At 44.3% G+C, this 23,666-nt stretch overlaps 4 protein-coding genes across 9 annotated transcripts in view; 1 reads left to right on the forward strand and 3 right to left on the reverse strand.

Annotated features, from left to right (window-relative positions):
- The window catches only part of IFI35 (interferon induced protein 35), an 8,019-nt gene extending 6,725 nt beyond the window's left edge, over positions 1 to 1,294 (reverse strand). Inside the window, exon 1 of the mRNA XM_006924567.3 lies at positions 1,075 to 1,294. Coding sequence (XP_006924629.1) covers positions 1,075 to 1,095 — 21 coding nt within the window. The 5' untranslated portion in view covers positions 1,096 to 1,294. The remainder of the gene's footprint in view (positions 1 to 1,074) is intronic.
- Positions 1,295 to 2,713: 1,419 nt separating this feature from the next.
- Positions 2,714 to 7,344, reverse strand: RPL27 (ribosomal protein L27). Of its 2 annotated transcripts, XM_006924568.3 has the most exons (5): positions 7,201 to 7,344; positions 6,884 to 6,966; positions 5,760 to 5,929; positions 2,909 to 3,019; positions 2,714 to 2,799 (listed from the first exon to the last, which is right to left on the reverse strand). In XM_006924568.3, exons 2-5 carry the CDS (start codon positions 6,962 to 6,964, stop codon positions 2,751 to 2,753), a joined length of 411 nt encoding a protein of 136 aa, XP_006924630.2. In that variant the 5' UTR covers positions 6,965 to 6,966; positions 7,201 to 7,344; the 3' UTR covers positions 2,714 to 2,750. The 2 variants fall into 2 exon arrangements, with proteins under 2 accessions (XP_006924630.2, XP_006924631.1); XM_006924569.3 differs by lacking the exons at positions 5,760 to 5,929; positions 6,884 to 6,966; positions 7,201 to 7,344 and adding exons at positions 4,045 to 4,214; positions 5,169 to 5,261.
- A 2,258-nt stretch (positions 7,345 to 9,602) lies between these two features.
- Positions 9,603 to 17,922, reverse strand: RUNDC1 (RUN domain containing 1). The gene is made up of 5 exons (XM_006924570.3): positions 17,398 to 17,922; positions 13,955 to 14,113; positions 12,765 to 12,963; positions 12,197 to 12,316; positions 9,603 to 11,777 (listed from the first exon to the last, which is right to left on the reverse strand). Exons 1-5 carry the CDS (start codon positions 17,893 to 17,895, stop codon positions 10,912 to 10,914), a joined length of 1,842 nt encoding a protein of 613 aa, XP_006924632.1. The 5' UTR covers positions 17,896 to 17,922; the 3' UTR covers positions 9,603 to 10,911.
- An 81-nt stretch (positions 17,923 to 18,003) lies between these two features.
- On the forward strand, positions 18,004 to 23,311 carry PTGES3L (prostaglandin E synthase 3 like). Of its 5 annotated transcripts, XM_025041824.1 has the most exons (8): positions 18,005 to 18,437; positions 18,710 to 18,913; positions 19,017 to 19,083; positions 19,189 to 19,287; positions 20,811 to 20,900; positions 22,260 to 22,313; positions 22,821 to 22,848; positions 23,034 to 23,311. In XM_025041824.1, exons 1-8 carry the CDS (start codon positions 18,064 to 18,066, stop codon positions 23,036 to 23,038), a joined length of 921 nt encoding a protein of 306 aa, XP_024897592.1. In that variant the 5' UTR covers positions 18,005 to 18,063; the 3' UTR covers positions 23,039 to 23,311. The 5 variants fall into 5 exon arrangements, with proteins under 5 accessions (XP_024897593.1, XP_024897592.1, XP_024897591.1 ...); XM_025041823.1 differs by having other exon boundaries at positions 22,821 to 23,311; XM_015599374.2 differs by having other exon boundaries at positions 18,800 to 18,913; positions 22,821 to 23,311.
- The last annotated feature ends 355 nt before the right edge of the window (positions 23,312 to 23,666 follow it).

Consider the following 23,666-nt stretch of genomic DNA (forward strand, 5'->3'; position numbering starts at 1 on the left):
TTAGCCGAGATAGGCATGAGGTGGGGGTAAATCAAGATGGTCCTGGGGTTCTGAAGAGGTTAGCAATAATATTAACAATAATGAACATATACTGAGTGCTTAGTATGTGTCAAGCAGTGTGCTAAGTTTTTACTATATTAATTTACAGGTTATCTAGTTTAATTCTTGCAGGTAGGTATTCTTGTGAGGCACTACTTTCATTCCCATCTTTTAGGTAAGAAAATGGGGCTTAGATTGTAAACTTCAGAGAGACTAATAATGTGCCCAGGGCCACTTAATTAGAACCAGGATTTGAAACCAGACAGGTTGGCTCTAGAGCCTATGGTCTTCCTTCTTATATTTGATGGGCAAATGAAAAACGTTCAAGTGAGAAATAAATCAGTATATTTGAAATGGGGTAGTACCAGGGGAGGAAAGACTGAAAAAACTGGAGAGGGGTGAGATTCATTCACTCAACAGCTGTTCATTGTCTCCTGCATGCCAAGAATAGTACTAGGCACTGGGGAATAATGATGAACAAGGCTAGACTGGGAACCAGTCCTCACAGAGCTTAGTCCAGCATGAGTAGGGGCATGCACTGGTCAGGAAATGGTGGACCACAGCAGACAGGCAGGTCAGTTCTCAGAGGCGGTACACTTCTTCCTCTGACCCAGAGGAAGGCCCATGGTTAAGCTCAGTTGGAAGCAGAAGGGAAAGAATTTGTTGGGGGAGATCTCAGGAGATGAGTGTGAGCACTTCTTAAATGTTTAGAATTGTCATTAGAGCAATTCTCAAACATTTCAGGCCACAGTACCCTGAGTATCTGATGAAAACTATGGAGTCTCCTCCCAGAAAAATGCACATTCACATAAGGAATTCATGTGCTCCTGAGGTGCAGGTTATAGAATTGCCTTTGAGGCAACAGGTTAGGGACTAACACCATTGGGAAGAGGAAATCCCAGCAGGTTTCTCCTTAGACCTCATCAGCTCTAAGAAATGGGCAGGGAGAGGCTTAACCGCTGAGCCCTGCAGTTTCCCACCCAAGAGGAGTGCTCCTCAGCTTCTCCCACCCCCAACACCCTCCTCCTCACTTACGGCATCCTGAGTCACTGACATGGGCCTGGGAACTGGTTGGCAAGCGCCGAGGATTCAGAGCTGGACACAAAGTGGCAGAGCCCACCCTAAACTTGTTTCTCCTGAGCGGCTTTGATCTCTCCCAGGAGGACCTGAAAGGTAATCCTGGCGGTTCTGCGTGCTGGCTCTTTGCTTCCGCTTTCATTTCAGTGAAATCCCTGCCCTTCGATGCACACGCCCCCAACTGGTTTCCCCGCCCCTGGGAGGGGCCTTCCTGGTCTGGCAGACTTCATCTAGCAGAGGATTCAAGGTAAGCTACCCTATTAACTGCAAACTGAATTCTGGCCCCAACCATTCATGCCCAGCCTATCAATCCCAGCAGAACCCCATTGGTAGAATTTTGTCTGCTGTCTTAATGGATATTTCCCTAGAGCCCAGAATGATGGCGGGCACATGCAGACATTGATAAAACAATCGAATGACAAATGGCACCAGGAAGATAGAGCCCCTTCATCAAGTTCACAAAATTGTAATAGCATCTATTGAAAGGTGTCTTGCCCAAAACTAGTTCTGCTTTGCATGAATTAAACTCAAATCTTCACAATAACCCTGTAAATTTGGTTCTATTCTCCCATTTTACAGATAAGATTCTAAATTTCTGACACAGAAATATATAAACTTGCCTAAGGTCACACTTCTAGGAAGATAAGTGTGTAAACAGACCTAGTTGGACATTATTTGAACTAGGGGCTTGAGGCAGAGTGGAAAGAACTTGAATTTTTTGTCAAAGAAGGGTTTAAATTCGGTTTCATTTGTGACTTGACAAGCTACTTAAGTTTCTCAAGAGATGCTCCATACTTGTGAGGAGCCAAATGAAAGCACACAGGTTTTTACACCAATAACTTACTGAGCCCCTTTCTATTCCCCTCTCCCTCCCCCCATCCTGGGTGGAAGTGTACCAAGTGCAAGGCTTGGAAATATAGGACTGAATCCTAGTTCCATCTAGCAGCTTAGCAGCAGCTCAGTTGGTCTTATCAGTAAAACAGGGTCACAAGCATCCCAAGCTCCAAGAATCACTCCTTCTTGCCAGTCTGTTTGGGACCTCTCCCTGGTCCCACTAGGAATGGCTGCTCTGGGCCTGCATCAGTATCATCTAGTGTGGTCCTCATTGGAGGACCAGTTTCACCAGACTCGTTGGCAATTCTTACCAACTAAATCTAAGTCAAAGGGTGGGACTCTGGCACTCCGGCTTGACAAACGACCAGTGCTAAGGTTTGAGAACTTCAGGTTAGTAGTTCTCAATCCAAAGTAGCCAGTGCTCACTCGAAGGGGCCTTTGGTTGTCCAAGGAGGGGGGTGGGAGGGGTGGCTCAGGTTCTCTAGTTACGCAGAGCCAAAGCCAGGGATGCCAAAAAAATTCTGCATCTAAAAATGCCAGGAATAGCTTTTTTGGGAAGCAGTGCAGTAGTACTGATCACTTTACCTAATGAGAGCAGCCAGATCATTAAAGGATTACCAGGCCAAGGACCATAGTCCTTGCAAGTCTCACAAAGGCAAAATTAACTTTTATATTTTCCCACAGCCCCTCACCCAACCATTGTCTCTCTTCTTATGACCGTTCTCCTTTCCCAGATTAATAATACATGCAACAGACAAAGGGGTAGTTTTTGGACTTTTAATGACTGAAACAAAAAAGATCTAAAACCGCAGCTTCTGGAAGAACCATTTGTTCTTGCCGGTCTTGTACCTTGAAGGGAAAAAAGGACATCATTGAGAAAAGGAACAAAGAGACAAAATTCCCTTCATGAGAAATTAGTAAAACCATACTGTAACACCCACCACCAAAGCCCACTTACCTCTCTTCAAACTTGACCTTGGCTTCCCGTCGGGCCTTGCGTTTCAGAGCAGGGTCTCTGAAGACATCCTTGTTGACGACAGTTTTGTCCAAGGGGATATCCACAGAGTACCTGGGGACAATGGTGGGAGGTAGCATCAGCCCGTATGCTGCCAGGGCCTTCACATAGCCACCCAAGTCGTTCTGGGACACTGGGGTGTCAGGGTTTGATTCCACAGGATCAACCATCGAAAGCTTTCCCAAGTCCTGATGATATTCCTTGGAAATCTCCAATGTTAACAGACTCAGTGACATAGATTTACTCATTTTCTAGCTAAGAACCATCACTTTATTACATTTTCTTTACTTTGATCACAGTGGGTGGCTAGCTTTCTATTCAGAGCCATTGTATTTAGTGCTGTTAAATTCTGCCTACACAGGCTCAGAGTCTCATTATATGACACTGCAAAACCTGGGTGGCTAGTTGCCTCAATCTCATCACTTCCCAACACCTGAGAAACTGCTCTGCTGTTTTAGGTCAACAAACCAAGGGTAAATGTGAAGTCCCAAGAGAAAACTTTAAGGCACGTGCTGCTGGGTTTTGTTAATTACTGTTCAGGACTCTTTCAAATCTTGTATTTCTTTTCGACCCTCCTACTAAGATAGTTTATGTGCTGTGCAATACTCTGAAAGGCCAGAAGCTAAAGGGCCCAGTATTCAAGTGGAACTAAGGGAGACTTGCTTTCATTTGTTCACCATTTGTGAAAGCCTGTAATAACTATCCTTGAGAGTGGAAGGATGGAAGAGGGCAGACCAGATCCTATGCCTGTGTTTACTGTGGATGCAAACAAATGAAACAAATCTTTGTTCAGCACAAAGAATTTTCAGGTGAAAGAGACAGTTAAAGAGCAAGTTTGGGAGAGATTTTTCAATCTTGCTCCACAAGTTAGCACAATCACCACATAAAATGATAGGAACATGGCTCCAAGATGGATGAAAGAGGTACAACTAGAAACCACAACCACTTTATAAGTGACAAAAAGAAAACGATGTTTCTTCCCCACACTGGAATGGCAACACGGTTGTCTCCTTATTCAGCAGTGCAGAGAGGGGTTAAAGAAATAAAGTGACTTTTATTCCCATTCTTGTAATGCTTACCTTGTGGGCATGAGGTGATTGTAGTTATAAACTTTCACAAAAGACTTGATCTTTGACCTCTTGGCAATTTTCTTCTTGCCCATGGCAGCTGTCACTTTGCGGGGATAGCGGTCAATTCCAGCCACCAGAGCATGGCTGTAGGGGCGGTCTGAGGTGCCATCGTCAATGTTCTGAATGAGCAAGAATTATATTTGTTATCAACTGAGGGCCCAATTAGGGCCTATGCTAGATGTAGGCAGGTTTATGTTTGAAAAGGATAACCTCACCCCCAGGTCTCTGAAACCCACTATTGTACAGAAAAAAAACCCACAAAGCAGACACTAAGTGCTATGCCAGGTGCCCAAAAAATAGTAGGGGTAAGGGCAGTGTTCATTCCCACCAGGAAGATTCTGGAGAGGCTCCTGGGAGGGTAAGAGATTTAAAAATAAGTTAACATTTATGAAGTGCTTGCTGTGTGCCAAATTCTTAACTTCCTCCATGACTGCACTGCTAGTAAGGGGTAGAGGCAGGATTCCAAAACTGGCAGCCTAACTCTGGAAATCAGTCTCAGGTAGATGGGGGAAAGGGAACCGGGGGTACATCGGTGTCCCTAAACAGCCAAAAGCACTGCTGTTTGGGGCCAGAGCTTAGGGACATCTCAAGAAGCTGAAAGATGTAGGCAGAAGACAAAGAAGAAAGGGCTAAAATATGCTAAGTGACCATTTTGAACAGAAACAATTTCTCCTCCTTTTACAGAATCCCCGCTGCAGCATTTATTACCTGTTTGATCTTTGGTGAATTACTGAACAAATCTAAACCTTAGCAGCAGAAAGAAAATCCCCTATGGATTCGACATGAAAATACTTTTAAGGCAATCGGCCAGGAACCAAACAAGCGTTCAAAAAACACTGTCCAATTATTTAAAGCCTTTTTCGTGGAGGACGCGTTCTATTAGCTGCCCAATTCAAAACACGTTTGTTTTCCCTCTTTCTCTTCCAAAAGCCCTTATGCCCTCACCCCTATCCCCACCTGCAAAGCTCAGTAGTTCATGTCCCAAAACTAGTTCTTGAATTCCAAGAGTGCCCGCCCTCCGAAACCGGCCAGATTTTTGGGAAATGCCGTGTAAAAGCTCGCGAGACTGATACCTTCACGATGACCGCTTTGCGTCCGGAGTAGCGTCCAGCCAGGACTAACACTACCTTCCCGGGTTTCATAAACTTGCCCATTTCTGCAGATAAAAATAGTTTATGTGCTGTGCAATACTCTGAAAGGCCAGAAGCTAAAGGGCCCAGTATTCAAGTGGAACTAAGGGAGACTTGCTTTCATTTGTTCACCATTTGTGAAAGCCTGTAATAACTATCCTTGAGAGTGGAAGGATGGAAGAGGGCAGACCAGATCCTATGCCTGTGTTTACTGTGGATGCAAACAAATGAAACAAATCTTTGTTCAGCACAAAGAATTTTCAGGTGAAAGAGACAGTTAAAGAGCAAGTTTGGGAGAGATTTTTCAATCTTGCTCCACAAGTTAGCACAATCACCACATAAAATGATAGGAACATGGCTCCAAGATGGATGAAAGAGGTACAACTAGAAACCACAACCACTTTATAAGTGACAAAAAGAAAACGATGTTTCTTCCCCACACTGGAATGGCAACACGGTTGTCTCCTTATTCAGCAGTGCAGAGAGGGGTTAAAGAAATAAAGTGACTTTTATTCCCATTCTTGTAATGCTTACCTTGTGGGCATGAGGTGATTGTAGTTATAAACTTTCACAAAAGACTTGATCTTTGACCTCTTGGCAATTTTCTTCTTGCCCATGGCAGCTGTCACTTTGCGGGGATAGCGGTCAATTCCAGCCACCAGAGCATGGCTGTAGGGGCGGTCTGAGGTGCCATCGTCAATGTTCTGAATGAGCAAGAATTATATTTGTTATCAACTGAGGGCCCAATTAGGGCCTATGCTAGATGTAGGCAGGTTTATGTTTGAAAAGGATAACCTCACCCCCAGGTCTCTGAAACCCACTATTGTACAGAAAAAAAACCCACAAAGCAGACACTAAGTGCTATGCCAGGTGCCCAAAAAATAGTAGGGGTAAGGGCAGTGTTCATTCCCACCAGGAAGATTCTGGAGAGGCTCCTGGGAGGGTAAGAGATTTAAAAATAAGTTAACATTTATGAAGTGCTTGCTGTGTGCCAAATTCTTAACTTCCTCCACGACTGCACTGCTAGTAAGGGGTAGAGGCAGGATTCCAAAACTGGCAGCCTAACTCTGGAAATCAGTCTCAGGTAGATGGGGGAAAGGGAACCGGGGGTACATCGGTGTCCCTAAACAGCCAAAAGCACTGCTGTTTGGGGCCAGAGCTTAGGGACATCTCAAGAAGCTGAAAGATGTAGGCAGAAGACAAAGAAGAAAGGGCTAAAATATGCTAAGTGACCATTTTGAACAGAAACAATTTCTCCTCCTTTTACAGAATCCCCGCTGCAGCATTTATTACCTGTTTGATCTTTGGTGAATTACTGAACAAATCTAAACCTTAGCAGCAGAAAGAAAATCCCCTATGGATTCGACATGAAAATACTTTTAAGGCAATCGGCCAGGAACCAAACAAGCGTTCAAAAAACACTGTCCAATTATTTAAAGCCTTTTTCGTGGAGGACGCGTTCTATTAGCTGCCCAATTCAAAACACGTTTGTTTTCCCTCTTTCTCTTCCAAAAGCCCTTATGCCCTCACCCCTATCCCCACCTGCAAAGCTCAGTAGTTCATGTCCCAAAACTAGTTCTTGAATTCCAAGAGTGCCCGCCCTCCGAAACCGGCCAGATTTTTGGGAAATGCCGTGTAAAAGCTCGCGAGACTGATACCTTCACGATGACCGCTTTGCGTCCGGAGTAGCGTCCAGCCAGGACTAACACTACCTTCCCGGGTTTCATAAACTTGCCCATTTCTGCAGATAAAAAGAGGTCGCTCAGAAATCCGCAAGCGCAGGCTGCCAGCCCGGAACTTCAGGCTACGCTCACTGTCGTCTTGGGACCGTTCTGCGGGCCCTGCTCCCAGGACATGATCCGCTACGAAGCCGCTACATACCGAGGAACCGTAAGTACCCGTCGCCGCCCCGCAACTCGACCCCCAGGCCGCAGATGGCGGCGGATTTTAAGACCCTCCCCAAGCCTCCACTTACCGACATCAGCCACTCGGGCCTACAGCAGAAAGGAAAGAACCACTCTTCCGCTAACCTTTCACCCCGGAGCAAGATGATCTCAGTTCCGGTCCCGCCCCTCAGGCCTCGCCCCGCCTCTTGCGTGGTGCTCAGACTCTGGATTGGGGGCGGAAGAAGCTATTGTGGGAAAGCAAGGCCTGGCTGTTCATTTATTCAAATCAAATTTTATTGGTAGCTCCAGCAATTGACAAAGGCCAAAGAGTCGTCTTTAGCGTACAGTGGGAAGCTCAAGGCTTGAAAGCGCTCAGCCTTTTGACTCTGTTGCTTCCCTGCCCTTTGGTTGTAGTTCCTTTCTCTGACGCTGGGAGGGTCACACAATTTGAAATTTACTTTTCTGGTCTTGAAAGAAGTTAACAAAATAGCACAATTTTTAGTGACCACTGTGTGAACTGTTAGGTGTAAGGAAGGAGGGACGAAGATCAATCAAACAAGGATACTTGCCTCCGCCATTTAGAGTCTAGTTACAGACTTACAGCCTAGCAGTATTGGTGGTGAAAGATGATGATGGTGATAGTAGCTGCTTATCCTATGCTGTCTAGTTAGTTACTATATTTACGTATTTCACTTGATCCTCATAACAACACTAGGAGATAGATACTATTATTTCCTTTCTACAGTTGAAGAAACTGAGGTTTAGAGAGATTACGTTGCCCAAAGTCTACAGCTAGTAAGTGGTGAAGCAGGGACACAGACTCAAGCAGGCCTTCTGAGCCCATGCTGTTTATCCTGTCACCATACTTGAGCATTTTACTCTTGTGCTAGGCACTTTGGGTAAGTCAACAGCCTATTTTTCTTCCTTTTAGACATGAAGAAATTGAGATTCTGTCTGAGGTTGAGCCTGATCAGTAGCATAGATGGGATTCAAATCTAGGTTTGAACTCAGGTCTAGTTGGCTTTCAAACGAGAATTATTTCCCATCACTCCCATCAGGAGTGTTTTTAGATGGTTCTTTATCTTCCAAATTCAAGAGAGAGAAACCATCTTACTGTTTTTTAGCTCATCTGAACATCAAAAAATCTATAGGATTGATCTTGGGCAAGTGGTGGGACCAGTCGGGATTTCATCAATTTTCTCAAAGCTCTCCAGGGACCATTTTCTTTCCCCTGCAGCCATCGGGACCCCATTACAACAGTTCAGCACTTTAATTACGTACTTATATTTCTACGGTCAATTAAAACATTTTCTTCTTTAATTTGGAATATGACATTTTAGAGTTGAAAGGGGCCTCAGAAATCATCTACTCTGGCCTCTCGAAGATGAGAGGACAGTTCTAGAGCAGCAAAGTCACAGTTGGTGATGCAGAGCAAGGTCTCCCCATTCCAGACCCAGTGCTCTTTCCACCATACCATACTACCTTGTCCATTTCCACCTCCACTGTCTTCTCCCAGCCTCCATATCTGCTTCTGCCTCTTTTGCTGTTGCTTCCTTAAAAGACAGAAACCAAACCCTGAAATCTAATAATTGCCTTGGACTCCTCTCACAAACTCTCTCTAAATAAAATTAGTAACTAAATCTTGTGAATTTTGCCTTGTCTTTTAAATCTTTTCTGTCCCTTTCCATCTACTCCCTAAGAGAACCAGCCTCAGTTCTTCAGTTGCCCCTCACACTTTTGTGTGCATCAGAATTGCTTGGGTTGCTTATTAAAGATGCATCTCTAACCCAACAGATTCCAATTCAGGTCTGGAGTGGAGCCATATGTTCTATAGATAGATCTTACTTTTGAGAAAGGAGGGAGAGGAACAAAAGATCAAGCAGCAGCATGATACAGTGAGGTACCATGACAAGTAACATTAAATAGGCTGTTGATGTACCTAGAATATGGATTCAGGCAATTGGAATTCAAATCCCAGCTCTCTCATCATGTAAACCCAAACAAAATATTCAGCTTTCTGCAGTTTAGTTTCCTCAACTATAAATGGGGATAATATTGTCCTGCCTTACTAGTGAAAATTAAATTAAGATGACACATACAAAAATGCTTCCCATGATGCTAGCACAAAACCTTAATACAAATTAGTCTTTGAGGATTAAAAAAGATAATACTGGGGTGACCCAGGACTATGCCATATGGCTATAGCAGTTGTCACCCAACCTAAATGATATCCGAATAGATTTATAAGTGCCATTTCCAAAAGTGGCATGTGTGGTGGCTGCTGTGGGGATGGGACTGGAGGCCTGGGTGAGACAGGGCACTTTTTAGTGAATTTACTCAGGGGGCAAAAAACCACCACCAAAGCTGAGTTGATCTTGGGCAGAGGGCAGAGAAGAGGCAGAAAGGCCAGGAGCTAGACATAGCTCAAAGAAATGATCTGGATCCAATGGCCTGATAATGCCCAGACAAGACTTACAGCCAAAGCCAAGGGTCTCTGAATATTTGCAGGGCATCTATACAAATTACTAGGATTTTATTAGCAATCACACATATATCACTTTTTTCACAGCATTTTACATTTATTCTGTTTCACACAGATGGAGAACTAATTCTAATGAATTATCAATAATACATCTTAAATAACATGTTGCTAAAAAAATTTAAGGTAAAATGCACTACACAATAGTGCAGACACAAAGTGCAGCTGGCAATTTAATATATGACATAATGCTGAATCAGTAGTGTGGGGAGCCCATTTGGTTTTCCGGAAAGTGATACACTTTGCCCATCTTTGGTCAGTCCTGTAGCCGTATGTAGGCTGAATGACAAATATCAACTAAAAAGGCTGAAATACTGAAAACCAAATAGGACCACTCTAGAGTCAGTTTTACAATGAAGTGTTTAGTCCCTCCTCTGTCAACACTGACCTGTCTTATTTCCCCAGCTCTGTAGTATTTATCTCATGATCAGACCTCCTCCATCATCCAGCCTCCAGGACAAGAGGAGTCACAGCCCTGGAAGGAGTTGTCTGCTGGTCACTGATCGGTTTTCCTATTCACACTTGCCTCGGGTGACAATGATTCAAGAAGTATACTTCTAACACGTCTACTTCTGAGATTATCAGAGTCTCGTTGGGAGGTGCAGAGAGGAAAGGTTACTTGCCAGAGGACATGGTACCAGACAATGGTTGTCATTCCTTATAAACAACCAGCTCCAAAACCAAAAGACCATCGTCTGTGCCATGAGAAGAGGACCACCTTGCCAAGAACAGATTTCAGTTCTTACCTCTACATGAAAAAGGGCTCATATTAAAATCAACTTGTGGTTAATTCCCTTAGAAACAGTGTCCTCAGAATATTCCCATTCCTAGTTTTAGAGGCAGCTACTGAATATACATAGCCTCACTTGACCTTGGCTCCCAACAGGAGCCTCAAGACAAATGTCTTCCAGGACCAACAACTCATTCATATTGTCACTCACAGTCATAAAGAGAATGGTTAGTGCAATCTGGGTTTTCTGAAAGTCAGACATGGCATGAGGAGTTGGTGCATTAACTGTGTGCCATGACTGATTTATGTGCCACATGTACACTGTGGTTATACACTAGGGAAGAACCTTTAAACAGGAGAGTCTTCAGAATTTCTTTCTGAGATGCCTCGCTGGTGGGGAAATGAGACTTTGCAATCATTTGGCTGGGGAAAACGTCTTTAATCCTTCCTCCTACTCCTTTCTCCACATTCTGAAGACTAACCATCTTTCCTCACTGAGCAAGGTGGTGGGGTAGGGCCAGGGCATTCCCATTAAAAGGCATCTTTGATGTTCTTGAGCTGGCGCACAGCAAGGTCTACAGGGAGGCTGAACTTGAGGCTGCTGAGGCGACTGAGCAGGTTGAGGGCACTCTCAAAGCCTGTGTGTGCCATGTAGCTCCAGGGCTGGTAGTGGGGCTCGATGAGCGACCCTGACTTGCAGATGAGGTTCACCCATGACACGAGACGCTGCTCATTCAATGCCATGCACACCAAGGCCTTCAACTCTGAGTCTGCACTGCGCTTAAAAGGGTCGTGCTCTGTCAGCACCATGTGGATGGCTGTCAGTAGGCTCTGCTTGGGTGTTACGACACTGCCTCCCATAACAGGCAGGGCGAAGGACTGGGAGAGCTTCCGGGCTGGGGATTCCACATAAGCACGGCCGTTCTTAGCATGGTAGTACTTTACAAAAAGCTCCCAGGGGTGCATGGCTTCAGGGGCCGAGGAGAAGGCTGGCAGCAAACAAGCAATGGGGGCCATCACAAGGCTCATCCCTGGTGAGGTGGCGTATAATCCATGGGCCAGAAGGTCCCTCACAGCCACCGTTAGCTCCTTCCGCACAGCAGTAGTCAGCTCGTCCTTGCCTCCCAGAGAGAGGTCCTGGAGGTTGGCAGAGGTGATGACGTGGTCATGCGGCTGGTGCCTTAAGGCTAGCTGCTTCACTCTGTCTACTGACACCTCTAGCCTCTTCAGTAAGGGAGAGTAGTCCCTGTCAGCCTGGCCCCTTGGCCACAGAGTTTGTGGGATCTGGCCCGTGGCACAACCAAACTGACTAACAGCAAAGATCTGGAGCACTGCCAGTGCTCGCCGCATCAGGTGCAGCCCTGTCTCTCGAACTCTCTTCACATCTTCTGCCTTTTCTGTTTAGAAAACATAATGGCTCATTAGTTAGGGCCACAATGACACAGAAGTACATTCAACAAGCCACAAGCTGAGATCAAGTCTTGCTTCTGAGTTATGTATGGGTTCCACATGGAGCCCAGAGCCACCCAGGATGTCACTGGACTTAGTTATTTTGGTTAAGGATGCTGCTGGACTTCCCCTTTTTTGGTTAATTAACAGCTATATTGAGATATCATTCACATACCATAGAATTCACCCACTTAAAGTATATAGTGCAGTGGTTTTTTAGTATACTCACAGAATTGTGTAACCAACATCCCACCTAAACACCCTGTACCATTAGCATTTCCCATTCACAATTTCTCCCCAACCCAAGCCCTATGCAACCACTAATCTACTTTCTGATTCTATAGATTTGCCTAATCTGTTTACTCACGTTTACTGTTTCCTGGAGGCAGTCTACTGCTGCCTGTTCTGGTGGAGCCATTTTCTATCTTCCCATTGGCTTTGCAATCACAGTGTCCACTGTCTGTCTGCAGCGGGCTCCCTACTTCATCTGTAATCAGAAGTTACAAAGAAGAGATACTTATTTAGCCTCTTTATGGCAGATTTTTAAAGGAAAAATATTTACTAGTGCCTACCACATGACAAAACTTTCACAAATATATCTTATTTAAGTGTGTAGAACAGCAACTGGCATATAGTTACTGGCTCAATAAATATTTGCTGAAGGAAGCATGAATCATTTTATGAGTGAGGAGAGTAAGACCAAATAGGTTAGGAACCTGCCCACGGACATGAAGCCAGTAAGTGGCAGAGCTGGGATTTTAACTACCCAGTTCCAAAATCCATGTTCTTTCTACTCTACCATGCTGACTCCCTTATTGACTGATCAAACTTCATAAACAGTACATGAAGATTGGCGCTTTCAGGTATTAGTACTCAGAATACACAGAATTATCGTAACGTCTGTCAACCTTCCTCTTCCCACCTGCTCCTCTGACCTTGGATGAAGTTGATGAACATCTCAAGGTCTCGGATCTGAGTTTTCAGCTGCTCAACTAACTGTTCTTTCACTCGGGCTGGGTTGACGATCTGAGCCACGGCTGCATCCACACGTTGTCGAAGCTCTTCAGTGGACAGTGAACTGATGTCCTCATTCAGATTCATGTCCAGTTTCTTTATTAACTCATCTATGATCACCTATAAAAACCACAAGCAATGAGCACACCCTTTGGAAGTTTCAGGGAGAGAGTTAGGAAGGGGAATCTTTATGAGTACGCCTTCTACCCTTAAACAGAAATCAAAGATACAGAGAGCTTCCAAATTCATCGGAGAAAATGAAGAAATTGCTGATCATGGTGAGGAGAGACCCTTCTCTTCTCTGAGAGTAACAAGAATCCTTGGTTCCTCACTGACAGAAATGGCTCCTCTCCCTGCAAATGTTCCACCAAGCCAGGCAAGTTTCACTCAAGAGAACAACAGTGTGAATAATCTAAAGTGGCTGATGACCCAAAAAGCCTCATTCTTAGCTTCTCCCAAGGCCTTCAAGGGAATAAATCGTATTTTTTCTTAGTTCTAGTCCTTCTCATTCCTTCTTCCAATGAAAAACCTTTACAAAACATCAAGGTACATTAAAGCCAAAATATCCTCGTGATAATATTAGGAACGAGGAAATCTAGATAATGTAACTCCAGTCCAGCTATAGAAACAGCCACATGTCAGGGAGAAACATGTAGGGGAGGCTGTAGCTGTATTTCTACCAGCAAATTTACCTATCTATCCAGGTGTTGCTTAAATAAATACAGCATTAATGTCAGTCTGGATTCCTAGAATAGTTACCAACTGGTTGTGAGGAAGAAAAGCTAGTTTAAATTGTATGATGTGCCCAAGTAGAACTGTTTTAATGATCAAATAAAAGAAAGTTGTATTGTTAATATTATATAGTACTACTATTATTAATAACTACCAAAAAGAAAGAGCTCAGTCATCATATTATAAATCTTTGGAACTTGTGTTTCCATGTGTGAATAAAGACTGGTCCCATGTAATAGTAAAATTTCCCTTCGATTTGGGCCAGCGAAGGAATTCTCAGTAAGGCCAAGAGCAAACAAGCTAGGAAAGAATGTCCTGTAAACGCTGAAAAGAACAAGATAACCTTAGGTAGTGGTGGAGATGCCTGTTGTCTACTCACCCGCTGTCTTTCTAAGACCATGGACTGTGGGAGGGAGTCATAATTGCCTTCTTGGTAGGCAAAGGTTTCCAGGTCATCTAGCTGGGTTTTCAGCTGCAGTATCAGTTCCTTCTGCTTCTCCCTTTGGGTTTCCAGACGTTCCCGTTTCTCCTGCTCACTCTAAGATGAAAAAATACTTAGGTTTATTTCATAGGAAAAGGAAAATTCAGAGAACATTTAGAATCATCTAAAGCCAACGATGACTAGTAAAATATAAAATGCTTCCAAATAATCCAGATGAAATATGGAATTTATAAGATAGGTTCAAAATGAGTAATTATTTCATCAGGGCAATTTATTAAATCTGTGTTTTCTTTAAGAAAGTATTTATCCCTCATTGGAAAAAGGATATGAACACAATGGGGCCTTTTGTTAAGACTGCTTTTTTTTTTTTTTCCCCCAAAGGTCTGGTTAGGATTGAGACAATTTATCTTAGCCAAGACAGCCTCTCAGCAATTAGACATGCTGTCCTCCACAGCCAATTACCACTGAATATTTTCTGCAGCCAAATTTTGCAAGAGAATCTGGAGGAAAGGGTTTAGATAAAGGCTTTATAACAAAACCAGTTTTTTAAAGGTTCAAAGCCCCTCCAATGTATTACAGACTTCTGCAAAATCAAAAGAATAAATGCAGATGCCTGGGGCGGTAAAAAAAACTTCATAGTCAAATAATGGGGGTGAGAAGGTAAGAGCATTTAAAAAAAAATGTCTGGTAAGTTTCCCTGAGCAGTGACTACTTTTCTCACTGTTGGCCACCAGGTAGTTTCTGCATTTAAATGATTAAAATCCCTTCAGAGTGGCAAAGTCTTGCTAATGTATACTCAAACACTGGTTCTTCTATGCCTTTCTTGAGTATCAAAAACAAAGCAAAGCAAACCCAGCAAATCATGCATGTGTAAGGCTGCATTTTAAACTAGAAGCCTATAGGATATTAAATTTAACCTTAAAATGGTACTTACCAAGCCCTCCAGAAGTAAGGTATGAAAGAGAACAGATGAAAAACAAATTAAGTTTCTGTTCGAGCTATTTAAAAAGCAATCCTCTTGCTTTAGCTTTATTCAACATGAAAGAAGCCTTCTCTCAGGATATTCCTCCTCCAATCTTTTGGTTTTCCTTAGAACGCTGTGCCTCTCCCCCAAGAGGCCTAGCTATCCTTTAAGAGGTTTCCTCAAGTTCCCCAGGCATCATTTACCCCTCTGCGTTTTGTACACACTTCTACTTTAGCTCAAGTAATTTGATTAGGATTCTATCTCCCCCAGTCTATGAACACGTTTGTACCCTAAAGGCTTCGCACAGTGCCTAGCTCTCAATACACATTTGTTGTATGTTACTGAACTGAATCTGGTAGAAAACATTACAAATTCATAGTCCACCCTTATCTATGGTTTCGCTTTTTGTAGTTTCAGTTGCCTTCTGTCATCTGAGGTCCAAAAATATTAAATAGAAATTTCCAGAAATAATTCATACGTTTTAAATTGTGCACCATTCTGAGCAGCGTGAGGAAATGTGGGTCTGAATCACTCCTTTGTCTAGAGTACCCAGGTATCCACGCTGTATGCACCACCTGTCCACTAGTCACTTAGTAGTCATTCTGGTTATTGGATTGATTGTTGCGGTATTGTAGTGCTTGTGTTCAGGTAACCCTTATTTTACTTACTAATGGTCCAAAGACATTCACATAACTTTTATTATAGTATATTGTTATAATCGTCCTATTTTATTATTAGGTATTGTTGTTAATCTCTTATTGTTTCTAATTTATAAATTAAACTTTAACATAGGTATGTAAATATAGGAAAAAACGTAGTATATAAGTTTGATATTATCCAAATATTATTGGGCATCCATTGGGGGCCTTGGATTATATTCCCCTTGGATGGGGGGGAATGCTATAATGAACTATGGAGGAAGTTGTCTAATCAGCCCAAGGAGCAAGAACTGGATAAACTTTGTGTTTTCATTGTATCCCAACTTTATGAAGCCAAGGAAGAAATAAACCAGTCATAAATCCTGATTCCGTTTTCATGAGAATGTCTGCTGAACTCTTGTCACTTGCCATGGTAGTTCTAGTATGCTGTTTATTGGAGTGTGAGTGAACAAGTTTAATAGGTCAGAATGATGAGTTCCGGTGAAAGGCAGGAAGTAAAAAATAACTTCCAGTATGAAATGGAATAAAATACTGGTTAAAAATATCTGGAACTGATAAGTAAATCATTTGGTTCACACATACCCTCCACCTGGCACTATCTGTTCATGTGTCAATATATACACACAAGATTATGGCTGCTTGTTAGGTGTTTTTGAGCACTGCACTGTTTTTCTTTTTTTGCTGTACTGTCTCTAAAAGTGAAATGAACAACCAAAAGAGCACCACATCCACAGGGAACCTTTGGTGCTCCTCACCCCTGAACAGGGCCTGGCCACAATAATTCTTTCTATCCTTTCTATTCCTTAAATGTCTGGCAATTTGAGATGCCTGCTCCTTGAGGAGCTGTGGGTATGTGAAGAGAAGGGTGGAACAGTAAACACAGGATTGCGCTGGAACATTTCAGATTAAAATAAACAGTTCAGTATCTGTTACTGATAAGTCTTCTTGGTTTAAACCAACTTAAGTGGGAAGAAAGCCACATTTAGGTTGTAACTTGAAGAATAAAAAGGTGGAGAAAAGATGGTGAGTCTCTTCAACACCTATGTACAACTGTGCACTTTCAGAGAGTGTATGAAAACATTCAAAGACTGTAAGAAAACATTCACTGGGTGTGGTATATAGATTCTCATAACTTCTTGGGGTAGGCTAAGTGAATAAGTCATGTCTGTTTCCAAAGGGACCTCATTTAGAATCCTTATTTATTAAGCAGGATGGGGAAGGAGTTATAAAATACCATAATTAGGAAATTCATAAAATCAGGAGTTGTGTTTCTTTTGATTTGTTGTTCACCAGAGCTCTCACTCAGACGAGTCTAAAGATTAAAGATTCTTTAGATTCCAGGAAAGCAGGGGCAGAGAGTAGATCTAAATTTTCATGGATTCCAATTCACTTGCCCTTCACTAGCCAATTTTCCCCATCCACAGGGTCGAGGCACTCTATCAGCAAAGGTACCAGCACTTACTTTGTGAGGTGACAGCAAAGTGAGCGAGAGCAGCATTGCTTCGGTTGCTCGCTCTGTTGCCCTCTGAATACTATCTTCGCTCACTGCTCCTCTGCCCTTCATGTCATCACACCGGACACCTCTCACAATCAGGTTCCTGCCCTTCGGCGGGCCCCGCACACTTGTCTCAGTCTTTGTCTCGGACGCACGAACGGTCGGCTTCTCACTTCAGCTACCCTTCATTCTCCTCTGCATCGCCACTCACCCAACCCTATCCCATTCCCATATCCCTCCGGACCTAGCCCCAGCTGCTCACCTGGTCCTCGCCCCGCAACCGTGGCTGGATCTCCAGCAGCCCGTCGGCCTCGTCGCTGGCGGTGTCCTCGGGCTCCCCATAACCCAGGACGTGAGGGCAGCCGCGGAAGGCGAAGTCCTCGAGCTCGCGCAGGAGGCGCTGCTGCTCCGCCGGCGCCCCGCGCACCACTTGGCGCAAGCGGAACTGCACCTGAGCAAAGTGAGAGGACAGCGCAAGCAGCGCCGAGTCCAGCCGCCGCCGCTCCGCCCGCAGCCGCCGCAGAGTCCGGCCAGGCGAGTCGGGAGGGGAGCCCGGGGTCGGGCCGGGCTCCTCGGCCGCCGCCTCTTCTGAAAATGCAGTCGCCCCAGGCCCGGCCTCCGCCACTGCCCCCACCGGGGCCCAGCGCACCGCCTCGAACGGTGGCAGCGACTCTTCTTCTTCCTCCTCTTCGTTCTTTGCCTTTAGTCCAACGGCCGCCACCACCGTTAGCGGCTCCGCAGCTGCTTCGACAGCCGCCATTTTCCCGGAAACGACGCCGCACGTCAGCCGCGCCCCCTTGCTGCCATGGCAACGGCGCGCTTCCTGGAAACCCGAGGAGCCGGTGGGCAGGACTCAGACGTCACCGACTTGCAGACGTCACTGAGGGCGGGCCTTCCCATGGGATTTAATTCGGGCCAATAATTTTTTATGGAGCACCTTATTGTGAATCAGGCACTGAGTTTACTAAGCATTGATAAACAGGTGAATGAAGCCGGAATAGTCATTTCGTGTGTATCAAGTATAGTGTGGCCGTGGCCATGGTCCCAGTGGGTGTGTCATCCCTTCCTAATCTGTACATTTCTGGAGACTCCAAGATCTGAAGGGCTGCAAGGATTATGCTCTCCCACAGTCTCTCCCGAGTGCGGCCCCCTTGACGGTAGAGCCGTATCCCACTTGCCTCTAAACCCTTCCCCCGACCGTATAAGGAGAAGCAGCTGCTGGGGGCGTCCCAAGGATCTAAAGATAGCAGTCCTTGCCTCAGACTCCAAATGCCACCGGGCAGCGGGAGCCGCCATGGCACGGTGAGTGTTTCCGGCCGCCCTTTGCTGTGGAGATTTCTTGTCCCACATTTTCTGGGCGCTCCAAGTTCTGCGAGGTACCATGGGAACCACAGGCCCCAGGTATCTGTAACTTTGGGGTGACGAGGGGCAGTGTGTGACCTCGATGTTCTCCATAACTCCCTACCTCTCTATTCTCACACTTTTGTTGTCCCCAGGTTCACCTTCACCACACACACCCACTCCAGTCACTCCCCTTCCACCCGCTTCTGTCTCATTTAGCTCCACTTTGACAGGGCTGCATTTTCCCCTCCTCCCATCTTTCTCAAATGCCCTCAGTCTTCCCTCTCCCACCCCTATGAAGCCCCGCCTCAACTCCTCTTCAGGCAGCATGCCCGGACCCTGTGGTACGACAGGCCCAAGTATGTGTTCATGGAGTTTTGTGTTGAGGACAGCACTGACGTCCATGTGCTCCTAGAAGACCACCGCATTGTGTTTAGGTAATGCACCCCTCTCTGAAAGACCTGGCTTCCGGGAAAACTTTCCCTTCTCCTTATGCCCCCACACTCAGCCTCCTGCATCTCAGCTGCATTTCTTCCTCAGCTGCAAGAATGCAGAGGGAGTGGAGTTGTACAATGAGATTGAGTTCTATGCCAAAGTGAACTCCAAGGTAAGGGTGGGGTGGGACCGTAAGGTCTGGATGGGAAGGCTGCCTGGGAAATGGGAGATTCACTTTAAGCCTCGGACCCTAAGAATGAGGTTTTCTATCTGGCAGGACTCCCAAGATAAGCGCTCTGGCCGCTCCATTACTTGCTTTGTGAGGAAATGGAAGGAAAAGGTGGCTTGGCCCCGGCTTACCAAGGAGGATATTAAGGTAGGAACTAGCCTGCTCTTTCTCTTGTGCTCTCTATCCATGTACTCAAGTACCCAGGTTAGGTCTGGAAATCAACTTTGCTTCCTTTCCAATCAGCATTTAATCTCTCACCAGGTCCTAAATATTTGACCTTCTAAATAGTATTGAATGCACTACTTTATCTCTTTCTAATTCAGGCCTCATCCATCACTGGTTGAGTTTGTTGTGTATTTTCCGTGCCACCCCCATCCATCTAATACATTTCTCCCAGCATGGTCTGTCTAAACCACACTTTTGACCCTGTCATCCCCCCCCACCCCCTTAATATCCTCCAATGGCTTCTTTACTTCTACAGGTTGAAAATTAGCTGCTCGCTGATTGGATCTGGCTCTCAAATTTGTTTCAGCAGTCTTCACAGTGTTAAAAATTATTTTGATTGGTGACATTTAGAATTTTTGATCAGTTGCTGAAATGTAAAATGTGGAGATTTCACCTAAAAATTCAGATTATCAGCTTTTCTCAGAAAATGAAGACTCTGGCCACACTGCTCTAAATTTCCAAATGCTAAGAGTTGGAGCTTTAAATGGGATATGTGGTGCACTTCACTTTACTCCTTTTCATTATCTCCCTGACTCCTTCAGGCATTTGCGCTTGTAACTTCTACCCTTTGGGTTCAAGTCCAAGCACCATAGCATGAGATATCAGTGCATGCCATGGCTATTCCTTTCTCTGCAGCATTATATCTCATTATTCTCTGCCTCAAATTTCATGTTCCAGCCACAGCAAACTGCTTGCAGCTCTTTTGCACATATCAGGCTATTTCTCAACTCTGTACCTTTGCTCAAGCTGTACCTTCTTCCTGAAGAGCCTCTATTCCTACTACCTTCTCCCACCTAACTCCTACTCATCCTTCAAGGCCCTACTACTTCAAGAAGGCTAGGTTCCCAAAATATCCTCTACATAACCTACCACCACACTTTCCACACTGTATTATAGCAATTTATATACATTTCCCTCTTGCAATTGCTTTTTGATGGCTGGGACTACGTATTGAGCATTTTTATAATCCCAGTGCCAAGCTCAGAGTCTGGCCCATAGTATATGTTCAATAAATATCTATTAAATGAATGAGTGAATAACTTCTTTCCCTGTCTCAGTGTGGGAACTTGGAACATGGATCTCGAAGGGTTGTTTCTGACTCCATGTCTTGCTTGGTTGACCCTATGATGCTTTAAGACACAGTTATATTTCCAGATGTATCTCCCTACTCATTCTTTTCCCAGAGAGCAGAATTTCTATGCTTTTCCATCCCCTATAATTCCTGGCATTGTGCTTGGCATTTAGTAGTTTCCTGGCAAATCTCTGTGGATAATGATAATGACATGGAACCTGGAGGGGCGGTTAATCAAAGGGGTGCTTTTGGGAAGACTGCACTTCCATTGACCTTCTTTCCCCCAACCATGCTCCTATGAATGTACCCACACTCTTCTATGCACTTCAGCTGCTGCCTTCCTGGCTTGTGACTCTCAAGCTTCCTCTTGCAGCCGGTGTGGTTGTCTGTGGACTTTGATAATTGGAGAGACTGGGAAGGGGATGAAGAGGTGGAGCTGGCTCAGGTGGAACATTACGCAGAGGTAATGCCATTTTCTGTCCATCTTGATCATTCTCTGTGTCTCTGCACACATTTCTCTGGAGGATTGTCATCAGGGCTAAGCAGAGATATATGAGCTCCCCACGCAGCTGCTCATCAGTGCTGATATTCTTTATGTATTTTATGCAATATTTAGCAGAGATGGGAGAAATGAATATTCTATTAGTGAATTGTATACATAGATTCACTCACTATTTACAGAGTAGAGCCTGTGTTCTGAAAAAGTTTGACAAAACCTTTTCCTACTTTTCTGTAATGTTTGTTTTCTCTTCTATTTTCTGTGTGGGTGTGTTGTCTTGAGCCAGACCAACTTCACAGGAAACTTAAACTAGGCACCATAAAAATTCACATTAAAAGTTCCCAATAAATTGCACCCTGCCTTTGTGATTTGGGTTCAGAATTTCAGCTAATGTTTGTTCAAATTACAAGAACACTAGCAGACCCCAACCTGGATTAGTAAGGGGGTGCTCTGTGTGTGTTTAAATTTACTTTAAAAAGGGGATCAATTTACTTTTCTCCAGTTCATTCCAGTGATGTGTTAGGGGCTTGGAAGATAGGGTGATTTTCTGGCTGGGACCATTCTCCTGTGGTCCCTCAGTATACAGGTTGCTCTTCCCTCACCCTTTTTCCTCTCTTGTGACTACGTTGGAACATTACGCAGAGGTAATGCCATTTTCTGTCCATCTTGATCATTCTCTGTGTCTCTGCACACATTTCTCTGGAGGATTGTCATCAGGGCTAAGCAGAGATATATGAGCTCCCCATGCAGCTGCTCATCAGTGCTGATATTCTTTATGTATTTTATGCAATATTTAGCAGGGATGGGAGAAATGAATATTCTATTAGTGAATTGTATACATAGATTCACTCACTATTTACAGAGTAGAGCCTGTGTTCTGAAAAAGTTTGACAAAACCTTTTCCTACTTTTCTGTAATGTTTGTTTTCTCTTCTATTTTCTGTGTGGGTGTGTTGTCTTGAGCCAGACCAACTTCACAGGAAACTTAAACTAGGCACCATAAAAATTCACATTAAAAGTTCCCAATAAATTGCACCCTGCCATTGTGATTTGGGTTCAGAATTTCAGCTAATGTTTGTTCAAATTACAAGAACACTAGCAGACCCCCAACCTGGATTAGTAAGGGGGTGCTCTGTGTGTGTTTAAATTTACTTTAAAAAGGGGATCAATTTACTTTTCTCCAGTTCATTCCAGTGATGTGTTAGGGGCTTGGAAGATAGGGTGATTTTCTGGCTGGGACCATTCTCCTGTGGTCCCTCAGTATGCAGGTTGCTCTTCCCTCACCCTTTTTCCTCTCTTGTGACTACGTTTCTCTTCCCACTAGCTTTTGAAGAAGGTCAGCACCAAGAGACCTCCCCCTGCCATGGATGACCTGGATGTAAGTAAAGCCGGCCCCTCAACTCTGCAGTTTCCTTTTAGTTCTTAAAAATAAGATACTAGAAAGCTTCTGTCTCAGTTCCTAGCACATAGTAGTTCTCAGTGCATGTTAGCCAAATCTGAATTTGACACAAGAGCTCGAATGTTCTTCTCCAGGCTTTGGAAAACCCCAGCAAGACTGTCCTCACTTCCATCTTCCCCTCTACTTCTCCATCCTGGAGCAGACCTGGCCCTGTTAACTATCTTTACAGCTGTAAGGAGCAGGAGCATCATTTGAAATTCTGAAACTAAACGATGCATGACACAGTGCTGTTTATTGAGTACCAGTGGTTTATTTTATTTTACAAAGTTTAAATCCTTCTGTATTGGCCTCCCCAAAAGTTATGTGACTCAAATAATCATAAAGGAAAACTTGGAGAGCAAGAGGAAGTAAGCGGTGTTTGTAAACACAAATGTTTGCTTGTTGCAGACTTTACAGGTGCTTTTCTCTCTTTTTTTTTCCCCCTAGGATGATTCTGACAGTGGAGATGCAACAAGTAATTAATTTACGTGACAGCAGAGCTGGGGAGGAAGCTGTGGCTATCTTCCAGTCACTTTGACAAACTAGGGCCTAGGCCTTCATTAGCTCTTTGGCTGTGCACCAGGGTCTCTTGAGATCTCTGAACTTTCCTAGTTCCTTTTAATTAAGGGTCCTTCTTTATGCTTTATTTCTTCTTTCTAGACTAAACCCCCACCCCCAGGTTCCATGTCATCATCATTATCTACAGAGATTTACCAGGAACCTACTAAATGCCCTTGACTATGGCTGCTGCATCAGATGGCAAGATAGAAGAGGAGTAGACTGGGCAGGGGGCCTTCTGACTTCCTACCAATTGGCTGTAATCTCTGTGTTTGGGCCATTCATCAGGGCTCTCTTGAGTATTTGAGCATGCGTGCATATGTGGTAGAGCAAAAGTCAAAGAAGCAGCATATAGATTATAATAAATTCCTAGAAACTGGTCTCTGTCTCTTTCCTTCTTATACTTCTTCCTCTTGGAAGTATACCTCTTCTTCCTCTGTAGTTCCTCTCAAAGAGAGGGGTGGGTGTCAGAGATCCTGGCCCTCGTTTGGGATTGGAAGATGTTGGGAGCTGGCTTGTAACCAAACTGGGGGACTTTCCCATGCACAGATCATGCTCTGATTTCTCAGAGTAGAAACCAGCCTTTCACTATTTGGCTAATACTGCCAACCCTAGAACCAGCCAGAAACTCAAGTCAGCTTCCTGTACACTCAAGAAATCCCTTTATAGTTTTAAAGCTAATTGTTATATTAGTTCATAGCTTTTTCTGTTTAGTCCTCCATTCATCAGCTACTC

The sequence above is a fragment of the Pteropus alecto genome, unplaced genomic scaffold, assembly GCF_000325575.1.
Source record: "Pteropus alecto unplaced genomic scaffold, ASM32557v1 scaffold98, whole genome shotgun sequence".
NCBI classification, from domain to species: Eukaryota; Metazoa; Chordata; class Mammalia; order Chiroptera; family Pteropodidae; genus Pteropus; species Pteropus alecto.

What these genes read in the sequence shown, in the direction of transcription:
- RPL27 (XM_006924568.3), bottom strand. Translation starts at nt 6,964, where the DNA reads ATGGGCAAGTTTATGAAACCCGGGAAGGTAGTGTTAGTCCTGGCTGGA. An exon ending in AATCACCTCATGCCCACAAG is followed by an intron (nt 3,020 to 5,759) that starts GTAAGCATTACA and finishes CATTGTCCCCAG; the next exon opens with GTACTCTGTGGATATCCCCT. An exon ending in AAGGTCAAGTTTGAAGAGAG is followed by an intron (nt 2,800 to 2,908) that starts GTAAGTGGGCTT and finishes TTTCCCTTCAAG; the next exon opens with GTACAAGACCGGCAAGAACA.
- RUNDC1 (XM_006924570.3), bottom strand. Translation starts at nt 17,895, where the DNA reads ATGGCGGCTGTCGAAGCAGCTGCGGAGCCGCTAACGGTGGTGGCGGCC. An exon ending in TGGTCTTAGAAAGACAGCGG is followed by an intron (nt 12,964 to 13,954) that starts GTGAGTAGACAA and finishes TGGTTTTTATAG; the next exon opens with GTGATCATAGATGAGTTAAT. An exon ending in GCCTCCAGGAAACAGTAAAC is followed by an intron (nt 11,778 to 12,196) that starts GTGAGTAAACAG and finishes TTTTCTAAACAG; the next exon opens with AAAAGGCAGAAGATGTGAAG.
- PTGES3L (XM_025041823.1), top strand. Translation starts at nt 18,064, where the DNA reads ATGGAGCACCTTATTGTGAATCAGGCACTGAGTTTACTAAGCATTGAT. An exon ending in GACCACCGCATTGTGTTTAG is followed by an intron (nt 18,914 to 19,016) that starts GTAATGCACCCC and finishes TTTCTTCCTCAG; the next exon opens with CTGCAAGAATGCAGAGGGAG. An exon ending in TTACCAAGGAGGATATTAAG is followed by an intron (nt 19,288 to 20,810) that starts GTAGGAACTAGC and finishes TTCCTCTTGCAG; the next exon opens with CCGGTGTGGTTGTCTGTGGA.